We start from the raw sequence: 13,017 nt of genomic DNA on the forward strand, positions 1-13,017 counted from the left end.
TCAGAAATCAGTCTTATGAGTTCCCACATCTTTATTGAGGAGGCAATCTAAAATGTGGTTGTTTTTCCAAAGTGTTATATTTGCTACTCTCCAAAATCTGCTTCCACTTGGTGGTAGACTCAAAAATTAGAACCAGGGAGGTTCCTCAAAAGACTCCACATAGAGCTCCCCTATGACCCAGCAATCCCACTTTTGGGCATTTACCCAAATGATCACAAACAAAACCATACTAAAGCTACAAGCACAACTATGTTTATCACAGCATTATTTACCATAGCTAAGATGCCCCTCAGTAGATGAATGGATTAAGAAAATATGGTATATTTATACAATGAAATTCTATGCCTTCATCAGAAAGAATGACATTTGTTAGGAAATGAAAGACTTGGAAAAAATTATAGTAAGTGAAGCCAGGCCCAAAGAAACATAGGTCCCATGGGTTTCCCTTATATGCAATAACTAGTATAAGTCTAGTACAAACAGAAAAAGTCAAAAGCTATGTACATATGACCATATAAGATGATGTTAAGTGAAATGAACCCCAAGATAGGGACACAAATGGTTTCTTCTTCATTGCTATTGTTTATTTTTTTAATTGTGAAAATACAGTACAGAGGGGTTACAATTACATGGGCAAGATAATGAGTACATTTATCAAGCATTGTTGATTGCTATTGTTTTTAACGTATTTAAAATGTACTGTGATTTTTTTTTTATGTTTCTCTTGTATGTTCTTCCTCCAAGGTATAACCACTGTTTTCACTGTATTTGATGTTGGTGGCCTGTATCTTGCATATACATTTTTCTAATTTGGGGAGGGGAAAGAAAATAACAAAATGCTGAAATAAGGAAACAGCTTGAACCATTGTAATGAGATGTTCAAGACACTATGTTGAAAACAAACTTTACAACTTGGCGGAAAGGGGGGGTGGGGGGTGTGGAGGGGAAGTTTGGGAGGCGGAGGAAGAGAGAAGGGATGGTAAGGGAAAAACAAAGGAGGAAGTAACAATGCTCGATAGGAAATGTACTCATTACCTTACTCATATAACTGTAACCCCTCTGTACAGTATTTTTACAATAAAAATATAATAAATAAAAATAATATAAATATAAATAATATAAATAAAAAACATAAAAAATCAGATCTAGGTCTCTAGCCCAGTCCTTTCAACTGTGCCAGCCTGTCTCACAATTTAAAATACATTTTACATAGCACATAAATTAGAAAAGAGCTAAATAGAAGAGATGGTATAATATTTTTCCCTCTCTGAATGATCCTCTCAAAATATATTGACCTACCTAATAAGAAAGATATTGAGGGAAAAGAGAAGGACTGTATGGTTTGATTAGTGGAAAATGTTCACCTATTAATTTTTGCCTATGAATTTTATTAGTATATTTTCATTTCAACTCTTCCCATACAAATTTATGTCAACAGAAGAGGCTTTGAATTATTTCAATTTCCTCCCAACTCTGAAAAGGATATTAAGAGGTGAAACTGAAATTGACAGGGCCATTAAAACTTGACAGTAAGTTTTTAACAGTGTTCCTCTAATCTGACAGTTCATATCATTTTTCATTTCACCACTGCCATAGAAAACTTTTCACCTACAAAGTCAGATAGTTGCATGCTTGAAACCCAGGTTGGTTTCAAAACTTACTGTAATTGAAATTCTTCTATCAGTTTCTGCTTGATTTGAAAGCATAATATATTCTATCTTTACCATAGGTTCTACTGATAAAAAATTATCAAAAAATGAGGAAATATATGTGAAAGCAAAATATATGTGAAAGCACTGTCTAAATATAAAATTATTACAATAGATGGGAGGGACTATATGGTTTAAAAAGGTTTGTAATTGTGTTTCTGGTTTAACATATGTAATTCTTAATGTAAACCATTAGATGCATTTCCTTTAAAATCAGAAATAAGACAAAAAAAATGTCTTACCATTGCTTCACTTTCACACTATACTTGAATTTGTGGTCAGTGTGATAAGACAAGAAAAGAATAAGGTTTGGGGGGGGGGGGGAACCGGAGAGGGTGGGGAGATGGGAAGGAATGGTAAGGGGAAACAAAGGAGGAGGCAACAGTGCTTGATAAGAAATGTACTCATGACCTTGCCCATGTAATTGTAACCCCTCTGTATGGTATTTTCACAATAAAAAAAGAATAAGGCTTGGTAAAGAAAATGCAGGACCATCCTTATTTATAGACTTTAGGACAAAGTGGTAGATATAAGACCAAAGTATTATTAGTATTTATTTGGTTCTGTTTAGTAATTCCAGCAATTCACACTGGATCCAAAATCAATGGAAAGTGGCTACAGAATCTTGAGAAAAATATTTAATCCTATATTTCTTAAAATTATAAAATTCTATTTGTGAATCATATAAACAACAACTAATGTTTTCTGGTCTAATCACCAATCTAAGTTAGTATAACAGAAAGAGAAATCATTAAGTATAAATGGTAGAATCCTAGAAAATTTTCCAATAGTGAGAGAGAGGGAGAGAGAGGGAGAGAAAGTAAGAGAGAGATCTGCTGACCTATATTATCAAAGACTATAGTAAAATTATTTTATGTATAAAAATAATATATAAATGTATTGAAGATCAAACTCAGGCTTTGTGTATGCTAGGAAAGCACTCTTCCATTAAGCTACATAGCTAGCAACTCTAAAATAATGAAGTAATTTAATTCTATATATTCTTTACTCAGAAAGGGTAAAGTTGAGGTCTAAAATTCTAAAATCCTAAATCAGGTCATGAGGATTGCAGTTTAATACTATCTCAGGCAAAGGAATTTTCAAAACCCTGTCTTAAAAGAAAAACCTGGGTGTAGTGATCAGTGTGTCACCTGGTTGTGGCATGAAGTCTAAATAAGAGGTCTGCAGTCTAGGCTGCCCTGGGCAAAAAACAAGACTTATTCTTAAAAATATCCACGTCAGCCAGGCACTGGTGACTCATGCCTGTAATCCTAAATCAGCCTCAGCAGGAATGTCTGTTAGACTTTTCTCCAATTAACTGCCCAAAAGCCAGAAGTCGAGCTGTGACTCAAGTGGCAAAGCACTAACTAGTCTTGAATGAAGAAGAAACAGCCTCCAGACTCTGAGTTGAAGCCTAAGTATCAACATGTGTATGCATGGGTGCACATGCATGCACATATGTGCACACAGACCAGAAAGGACTAGAGCTGAGGCTGAAGGGGTAGAGCATCTGTCTAACAAGGAGGAAGTCCTGAGTTCAAATCCTAGACCCTGCAAGAACAATATGTTATTCTAATACTGTAAGCTAGATCCATCTATATAAACTTAGAAACAATCAGCTTCCTTATGATTTTTCATATAATCCAAAAGCTGAGTTTACGTTGAATTAAAAAATGGTAGAAAAAATCTTAATATAACTTTTCCCTTTAATGAGCATATATACGTATATGCTTGTAACCTTCTTTGTAATGTTCCACGTTGTTGTGCTTTTTTGTATTGCGGACTATTGGGGAATTGAACTCACAGCTTCACACTTATTAGACAAGTGTCTACTATTTGAACCACGCCCCCAGTAATTAAACATTTTTAGCTTGATTTTTCCAACAGGGTTTCATACTTTTTCCTAAGCCAGCCTCAGACTGAGATCCTCCTGTCTGCTACCTCCTAGGTAGATGGGACTAAAGATATAAACCACCATTCCTGGTTTTGCTTTTTTTTTTTTTTTTGTCATTATTGGGCTTGAACTCTGGGTCTGGACGCTCTCCTCAGCTCTTCAGCTCAAGGAAAGCACTCTACTACTTGAACCACAGCACCACTTCCAGTATTCTAGTGGTTTATTGAAGATAAGATTGTTTCTAACACATTTATAAGATTATTTCCTTGTTGCTTTGTATGTCCCTCCCTCACTGTATAACCCCTGCTTTCACTGTATTTGATGTCGGTATAATTTGTGGAGGGGAAGGGGAAAAACAAATCGTTTAAATAGGGATGCAGGTGGACCCATTGAAACATTGAGGGGTACAAGTAGTTATGTCGAAAACGAACTTTACAATTTTCGGGGGTGGGGAGCAGGGGGAGGATGGGAAGGAATGGGAAGGGGAAACAAAGGAGGAGGCTACAATGCTTGATAAGAAATGTACTCATTATCTTGCCCATGTAATTGTAGCTCCACTGTACAGTATTTTCACAATTAAAAAAAATAAAATTAAAAAAAGAGTCTCACGGACTTTCCTGCCCAGGCTGGCTTTGAACCACGATCCTCAGATCTCAGCCTCCTGAGTAGCTAGGATGACAGGTGTGAGCCACCAGCACCCAGCCTGGTTTTGCATTTTTTAAAAAACTCAATGATATATCATCTTCCAGAGACTGCTTTATGCTCAGATTTTAAGTTATTGATGTGTTTCTACATCTAAATAATATATACATGTACTTAAGATCAAATTCAGGCTTTGTGCATGCTGGAAGGGCCCTCTGCCAATAGTTACATAGCCAGCACCTCTAAAATAGATTTCCAATCCGTTATCTATTTATAATACTCAAAACCTATTAGATTATAAAACGAGAAGCAAGGGGAGGAAGTGGGAAGAGGGCAAGACTGCCACCTTAAAAGAAGCATTTTAATGAAAGATGTGCCATTTGCAAAATTAAACAACTGTACTTTGTTAGCATATGTAGGCGAGTGCTTTTACGGGTGTTTTAATTTTTAAACAGTAAATATAAAATGAAATAGATTTTTGAGCATACTTCAGACTACCTATTGGCACATTTTTACTACTCCTTAAAAAACTAAACTTGAGTCAGGAGCTTATGCCTCAGGCTTGTAATCCTTACTAGTCAGAAGGCTCAGATTCAGAAAATCTTGATTTGAAGCCAGCCTGGAGGAGGAAAGTCTGTGAGACTCGATCTCAAAAAGCAGGGCTTCTAGACACAGGTGGCCCAAGAATCCTTGTTACTCAGGAGGCTGACCTCAGGGTCACAGTTTAAAGCCAGATGGGGCAGGAAAGTCTGTGAGTCTCTTATTTAATTCTCTAACAAAAAGCCAAAAGTATAGTTGTGGTTCAAATGTTTGAGGCACTAGCCTTGAGTAAAAACGCTCAGGGACAGGACCTAAGTCCAGATTTCAAGACTTTAAGACTGGCACACACACATACACAAAAAAGTGGTAGAGGCGCTGAGAAGGTGGCTCAGTGGTAGAGCACTTGCCTTGCATGTCTGAGGCCCTGGGTTCAATTCCTCAGCACCACATAAGCAAAAAGAAAAAAAAAAGCTGGAAGTGGTGCTGTGGCTCAAGTGGTAGAGCACTAGCCTTGAGCTGAAGCGCTGAGGGACAGCGCCTAGGCCCACAGTTCAGGCCCCACGACCGGAAAAAAAAAAAAAAAAAAGTGGTAGAGTACCAGCTGAGTAAGTAAGCTCAAAGCCCTGACTTCAAACTCTGGTATAGCAAATAAAAAAACAAAAAGGTTACTTTGAATAATTATTTAAATAATTCAATAATTTAATAAATATAAATAAAAAAGATTTTATTGGCTATTTGGGTACTGATCACCTAAGATAAAGCAGCAAATAGTTGTACTGTTTGCTTTCTCTACATTATGATAGAATGTTTGTATGGTTCATTATTTATTAACAATCTCTTCTAGAATTGTAAGAAAAGAATGAGCATTCATTCCTACATTGCTGATCTAACTTTTTGAGAAGCTAATAACTTGTTGGCTAGTCTTTTGACAGTTGACAGAATCTTTTGTATCTAAAAAAGTATTGCAAATCAAGAAGCAGTTTTTTTTCTATGAGTACTAATAACCTGAGAGAAGATTCAAAATAACATGAAAACTGCACAAAGATGTATCAAGTGACACAAATCAGAGTATATGGACAGTATCAGAAAACCTGCTGGTATTCAACAGCAGGCCCCACAAGGATTCGAACACATGCCTCTTGTCCAAAAACTAAGATAAATGCCACATTATCTTTACATAGGATCCGTCATCTGGGACTCCTCAACATTTGCAACCTGGCCTGAGAGGACCTTATTGTCTTCTTCTGTTAGCAGGAGAGCAAACTTAGGCTACAGTATGTCATGCCTCCTTTGAAAAAGTCAGAAAAGCCAGATACCAGTGGCTAATGCCTATAATCCTAGCTACTTGGGAGGCTGAGATCTGAGGATTACAGTTCAAAACCAGTCCAGGCAGGACAGTCCATGAGACTCTTATCTCCAAAAGCCCACCAGAAAACTATAAGTGACACTGTGGCTCAAGTGGTAGAGCACCAGCTTTGAGCTGAAGAGCTCAGAGACAGCACCAGGCCCACAGTTCAATCCCCTCAACCAACAACAACAACAACAAAACAGAAAAAGAAAACGGCAGAAAAAAGGCCACAAGGCAGGCTCTGATAGTGCATGAGCAAGACAAAAATACAGAATAGTTCTAGAAAGACATGAAGACAGAAAGAAAACCTAAAAAATTTTAAGATGTGTTCCAAAAATATAGCACTAGAAATCAGCTAGAAAAAGTGAGGCTGAGGCTACTACCTTGCAGATCTTGTAGAGTGATTCCTGACCATCTCCACCAGTATCTTTGAAGTAATCATGTGCAGGAAATGTCCGGTGAATATCTCGAGTAATAACACTCTCCTGGGCTGAGTCCTAAAAGAAAAAGCAAATCTGACTTAGTTATCAACGTAAACTTTCTTTTCAATTATGAAAAATAACAGTTCTACATTGTAATAATTTCAAACAGCACAAAAATATATAACTGAAAAAAAAAAAACTTCCCTTCTAATCCAGACTCACAGACTACTCCCCAGGGATAAGTGCCATCAATAAATTTTATGACCTCACAGCAAAGATATATGTGTATATATCTATGTTTACATGAAAGGGAAAGGAGGGAGGAAATTTATTTATATAAATTTCCATCGAAACAAACTCTCTGACCCTTTCAATTAATAAAGTTATAGCATATTTCTTTACTAAATCATACAAATTATTTTATTCTCTTTAGAAGTGGTTATGAAAAAGAATGACATAATCTGAATATAAACATATCAAGATTTATTTAATATTCTATTGATCATATCTTTTACATTTTATTCTCTTTAAACAGTAACATAAGGAACATTTTTATACATATGTCTTCCAAATATGTTCAAGAATAGATTCCTGCAAGCAAAACTACAAGGACATGATGAACATATGCATTTTCAAGTTTTGATAGAAATTTTCTAGTTGTCACACCAAAATATACTTTAATATACTTTATATACCTTATTATTTTTGGAAATATAAGTGAAAAACTCAGACCAAAACCATTTAAATAATAAAAAGATGCTGCGTATGGTGACTCACACTTGTAACCCTAGCTACTCAGGAGGTTAGCAAGACCCTTATCTCAATCAATAAAAGCTGAACACAATGATACAATCTTGTCATCATAACTACAGAAAAAGAATAACCAAGTATTGTGGTCCAGACTGGCCAGGGCATAAAAATATGCCCTACTTGAGAGGTAACTAAAGCAAAGAAAGCTCAAGCGTTAGAGTGATTGACTGCTTACGCAAGCACAAGCCCTTTAATTCAAACTTCATTATTCACTCCTCCAAAAAGAATAAAAATACTATCTTCTCCGCCCCTCCTTCCAACTAGGTTAATTATCCAGTCTACAAAACAGAAAGCTATAAGCTACTTTATTAATGTGACATATACTTTAAACATAAATTCTGAGGTCTTTCTAAGACAGATTCAGGAACCAAAGTCTCAATTTAAGTTATAAACCTTATTAAAATGATTACTTATTCACTTGATTTAATTTTATTCCTGGAAATGTTTATTTGTATCTAAATGCTAAGAAAATAGGATAGAACTACTTTGAGCCACTCTGAAGATGGAAATATTTTGTACAATTCATTGAAGCATCAAAGACTACTAATTGCAAATTAAAAGTATTGTTCAATGTCTTGCTTCTGTTCAAACTGAACAAATTCCAACTTATAGGCTCAAATGAAGAAAGAAAGATGTTTAATATATGAGTTACTTTAGTGAGTGCTGCTTTCTTTTCTCTTTGCAGCTAAGTATACAAGAAGAAGCAGGCAGCTGACTAGCACTCAGTTAAGCCAATACTTTCTCTTGCTGCTTTTTTCATTTGATTCTTACTTCAAGCTGGGTGATAATTAGATCTTATATCATGCAGAGGAAGAAAAGAAGCAAACTGAAAAGTTCTAAATAATCTAGCAAATATAGAATATATAAATCAGTTTAGGAGAAATTCTGATGGTTTGTAACAATGGAATACTAATGCTGAACAACAAGGGAGCATTCAACAATTTTTAAATACCTTAAGTAATAGATACAGAGAAAAATTTGTCAAGGTAAATACATTTTGATAAAGAAAATTTGGGTTTGAGGGTTGTCTAAAGCATTCCATACTGTATCAATCCTGTACTGTATACATTCCACAAATACGTGAGTCAAAAAATCACCAATCAGAAGTGGCTCTGTGACTCAAGCACAAAAAGGCTCAGAGACAGCACTCAGACCTTAAATTCAAGCCCCACCCAGGCGCCGGTGGCTCACGCCTGTAATCCTAGCTACTCAGGAGGCTGAGATCTGTGGATCGTGGTTCAAAGCCAGCTGGGCAGGAAAGTCCGTGAAACCAGAAAACCAGAAGTGGCACTGTAGCTCAAGTGGTAGAGCACTAGGTTTGAGCTGAAGAGCTGAGGGACAGCGATCAGGCCCAGAGTTCAAGCCCCACGACTGACCAAAAAAAAAAATTCAAGCCCCATACCAGACCAAAAAAAAAAAAATCACCAAACTACTATTTCTCTTTTTTCTAAAGGACAAAGCAATATTCTCTTCAAAATAATTCCTTTCTCTTCAGAATTATTCTGATTATATTGATCAATTTTTAGAAAAAATAAAATGAACACCAAGGACAAAAACAAGTCTAACAAATCACCATCTAAGTATCTGTAAGGAGCTTCCTATGAAAAATACTTATTTGGGGCTCAGCTTGGTGACACAATCCTGTAATTCCACTTACTCTGGAGGCAGAAAGCAAAGAACACCTGTCTGAGACTAGCCTAGGCAAAAGCACTAGACCCTATCTGAAAGGAAAACTAAAAGATAAAAGGTCTGGACTGTGACTCAGGTGGTAAAAATGCTGGCCTAGCCAACTCAAAACCCTGAGATTAATCCTCAATCCTACTAAAAAGTGTGTGTGTGTGTGTGTGTGTGTGTGTGTGCGCGCGCGTGCGTGTGTGTGTGTGTGTGTGCGCGCGCGCGCGCCTTTCCCAGAACAATCAAAACTGAGAAAACTGAGATAGGTTTTCTGAGAACCCTCCCATAAGTAAGACTTCCCTAAGTCTTGGCAGTTCTCTCCATGAGAAGAGACAGTTATTCCTTCCTGGGCATCTCTTTCATCAATGCCCAGTATGAAAACTTAACCTGTAAATTACTCCTTAGTAGTTAGATGTCTCAGTCTGCTCCTCAGAGCTCAATACAGTGGTTTAATACTTTGTAGCCAGGCAAACTCACTGGGTCAATTTACCATTTTTCATTTAATATCTACAGGATATCAGACTATTAAATTTTGTTAAACATCAGTTTCCTTATTTTTAAAATGGAATATCAAATGAATAGCCTTATTAGAATAAAATAATGTATATAAATTGTTCAGTACATTACCTAGTATAAACTGAATACTCATTATTTCACTGTTCAAATTTTTTGTTAAATTAACATTTCAGACATTTTGTAGTACTTAAAATATACAAGTATAATACAGCTGGGGCACTGGTAGCTCACACTTGTAATCCTAGTTACTCAGGAATGTGAGATCTGAGGACTGCAGTTGGAAACGAGCCCACAGGCAGGAAAGTTCATGATATTCTCATCTCTAACTAATCACCAAAGAAATCCAGAAGTGTCTCAAGTAGTAGAGCACTACCCTTGAACAAAACAAAACAAAATAGCTCAGAGACAGGGCCCAGGCCCTAAATGAGAAAAAAAGAATAATTGTTTTTCTTTTCTTTTCTTTTTGTAATTGCTATCATAAAGGTGATGTATAGAAGGGCAGAGAGGTTATAGTTACATAAGTCAGGTAAAGAGTACATTTCTTTTTGGACAATATGTAATTATTTTCTTTGTGTATTAGAAACATTATGATTATTTAGCCAATTATCTAGATTCTGTGGAATCACGATGTACATATGTACACAAGCACGCGCGCGCACGCGCGCGCACACACACACACACACACACACATACACACACACACACACACACTCCCTGTTCTCAATTACCAATTGTGGTTCTTATATGTCCTAAACTATCGTTGCTTCTAATATAAGTAAAAGTGAGAAATTACTTGAATAAAGTACTATTTTTATCAACTTATCAGGCTCTGACTCCAGACTTTCACATTCCCTATATCCCACAGAGAAAAGATCTGCACAAATATACTCAGAAGGCGGATGAAAAGAACAAGGGAAGATAGCCACTACATTTGCCAGAGCACACATTTCCATCATTACTTTAGAATTTAGCTTCTAAGGATCAGAGAAGAGCTGAAGACGAGGTTATGAAAAAGTCAAATGCCACTGTCACAACTGCATATCTGCATCACCATCAAGAATGTAACTTATAGGCAAAGTTCTTGAGATCATACTTTCTCCTGCCATAGCAAGTTCAGTCATACTCAACAGCTCCCTTTAGACAATAAAGTAATGAAAATCTGTAACACAGATTGAAAAGTTGAATTTTTCCCACATATTCTGGAACCTATTACCATGTAGAAACAAAGTCACAATTCTCTTAAATATCTAAAACAATTAAAAAAACTAAACCTTCCTTGAAAAAAATGACTATAATCTCTAGTGGACAAAATCCATGGTCCAACAGAGGATATAATTGATTTGCTGCTGTTCGGTTTTAAATCAACTCTAAAAGGTATGTTAAGGAGCTTAATTGTTTTTTGATCATTTTACATTTCAAGCTAGCTGTCAAGAGTATCACAGGAGTTATACCAGTACAACTATGACATGTTTGTAATTCTCTTAATTCCTACTAGAAGAGAATCATCAGTGACTTGCTTGTAGTGAAAAAGAAATGAATGCAACATTCAAGTGTCAACAAGTATTAGGAAGACAGATTTGGAAGACCATAGCCTGTTATTTTTATGAAACCATTTCTGGGATGTCAGAAAGGAGAAAGGTATTTTGGTGAGAATTATTACTATTTTACTATATGACCTTAGCTACAGCAGAAGTATAAAATATTCTGACAAATGAACACCTTGTCTCTACCTTGACTTGACATATTTTTAAATGTGTAACAGTACCTTTTCTTATTAATCTTTATCTTCAGATCCACAAAGCATAAGCTGAATTTTAACTTTTAACTACCACAAACAATTCAACTTCGTAAATATCATGCCAACTGTTAAAGTCATGGAAATGCCGATGTAGATCATCGGTAGCCACAAAAGGCAGATAAATGACTCAAACCTAAACTTTTTTTTTCAAACTTAGAATATGCCTTCTCTTCTTACTCCATGGGGATCTTCCTTTAGTTCTATGTTGGATGATAAAACATCACAAACTGGTATGCTTACATGCCCCTGAAAGCAGATGGGCTTGCAGTGATGGGTCTCAGTCGTCCACTTTGATGTTTGCCAAATGTCCAGAAAGCCACAGATGAAAGGAGAAAATTTTTAAGTTTATTCTAGTTTCAAATGTACTACTAAAATTATGACAGAAAAAGTGTAATAAAAAATGGATCACTACAAAATTCATTACTTGAATATAAGAATTCTTAACATAGGATATATGGAGACACATAAATAAACCTCAAATAAATCATATTATGTAAAGTTGCTTCCCAGGAACTGCGCACACTTGCTGCCAAATGTCCCAGAATCAAAGCCTAACATAGAGGTCTTATTCTGTCTTTAAGTGAAGCCACATTCTGTCTCTATGTGAAAAGACATCTTGAGAGAAGGGGCAACAATGGGCATTAAAGGCAGGAAAAGAGTGGAGGTGGTGTATTTACAGGCTAGTCAACATTCATACCTTGGTCCTGAAGAAGTACTGGGAGAGGAGTGGAAGCACATGAGTTGAACTAAACATTTCTTTGGTACTAGAAGACTAGGAAGCACTGCAGAGTATGGAATAGCCTGGATTTCCCAGAGATATCATTGAAGCTAGGTCAAATTCCATAAGATGAATATTTGGGGGTTATTTTTAGACTCTATCTACCTAGTAAATTCACTTATGCCATATTTAAATATGCCTCATTTTTAGGGGTGCTGCTCAGAACTCACATCAATAGTCAGTAAACTATTAGGAGTGGCTTATCTTGTTTGAGCTTTTGAGCTTAGCTTATCTTGTTCAACATGATGATCCCAAGTTCCATTCATCATTTTCTTCAAAATGACATAACTTTGCTTTTCTTTATGATGGAGTAATATTCCAAGTATGTATATATGTATGGATTTGTCAATGCTTGCTTTTATTTCCTGATCTATTAGAGCCCTATTTATCATTGCCTATGCCTACATCTCCAAATGTTTCCCTGATGTCTTCTTGTAATAGTTTCAAGTCTTATATTCATATTTTTATTTATTTTGAATTGATTTTTATACAGAGTAAGAAACAGGGGTCTAGGGGCTGGGAAGGTGGCCTTACATGCATGAGGCCCTGGGTTCAATTCCTCAGCACCACATAAGCAAAAAGAAAAAAAAAGCCGGAAGTGGTGCTGTGGCTCAAGTGGTAGAGCTCTAGTTTTGAGCTGAAGAGCTGAGGGACAGCGCCCAGGCCCAGAGTTCAGGCCCCACGACTGGACCCCCCCCCCCCAAAAAAAGAAACAGGGGTCTGGTTTCAGCCTTCTATATGTGGATTCCACAGAACCATTTAGGATTCTGTGTCTTCTCTCACACATGTTTTTGGGACATTTGCTAAGAATCAGATGACTATAGTTATATGGGCTTATTCCTGGGGTCACCATTTTTTTTTTTAGTACTTAATGAAAATTAGGCTC

The 13,017-nt window shown here is 36.3% G+C and overlaps 1 protein-coding gene across 5 annotated transcripts in view; it reads right to left on the reverse strand.

Annotated features, from left to right (window-relative positions):
- Rabgap1l (RAB GTPase activating protein 1 like) overlaps window positions 1–13,017 on the reverse strand; it is a 466,677-nt gene that overhangs the window by 210,447 nt on the left and 243,213 nt on the right. For all 5 annotated transcript variants that reach the window (XR_006146840.1, XM_042674520.1, XM_042674521.1 and 2 more), the window contains one exon: window positions 6,517–6,630. Coding sequence is in view for 4 of the 5 variants with exons in the window: in XM_042674520.1 (XP_042530454.1) it covers window positions 6,517–6,630 (114 nt within the window). In the remaining variant the exon portion in view is untranslated. The remainder of the gene's footprint in view (window positions 1–6,516; window positions 6,631–13,017) is intronic.

The sequence above is a fragment of the Dipodomys spectabilis genome, unplaced genomic scaffold (genome assembly GCF_019054845.1).
Source record: "Dipodomys spectabilis isolate Male_0828 unplaced genomic scaffold, ASM1905484v1 ptg000019l, whole genome shotgun sequence".
Classification (NCBI taxonomy): domain Eukaryota; kingdom Metazoa; phylum Chordata; class Mammalia; order Rodentia; family Heteromyidae; genus Dipodomys; species Dipodomys spectabilis.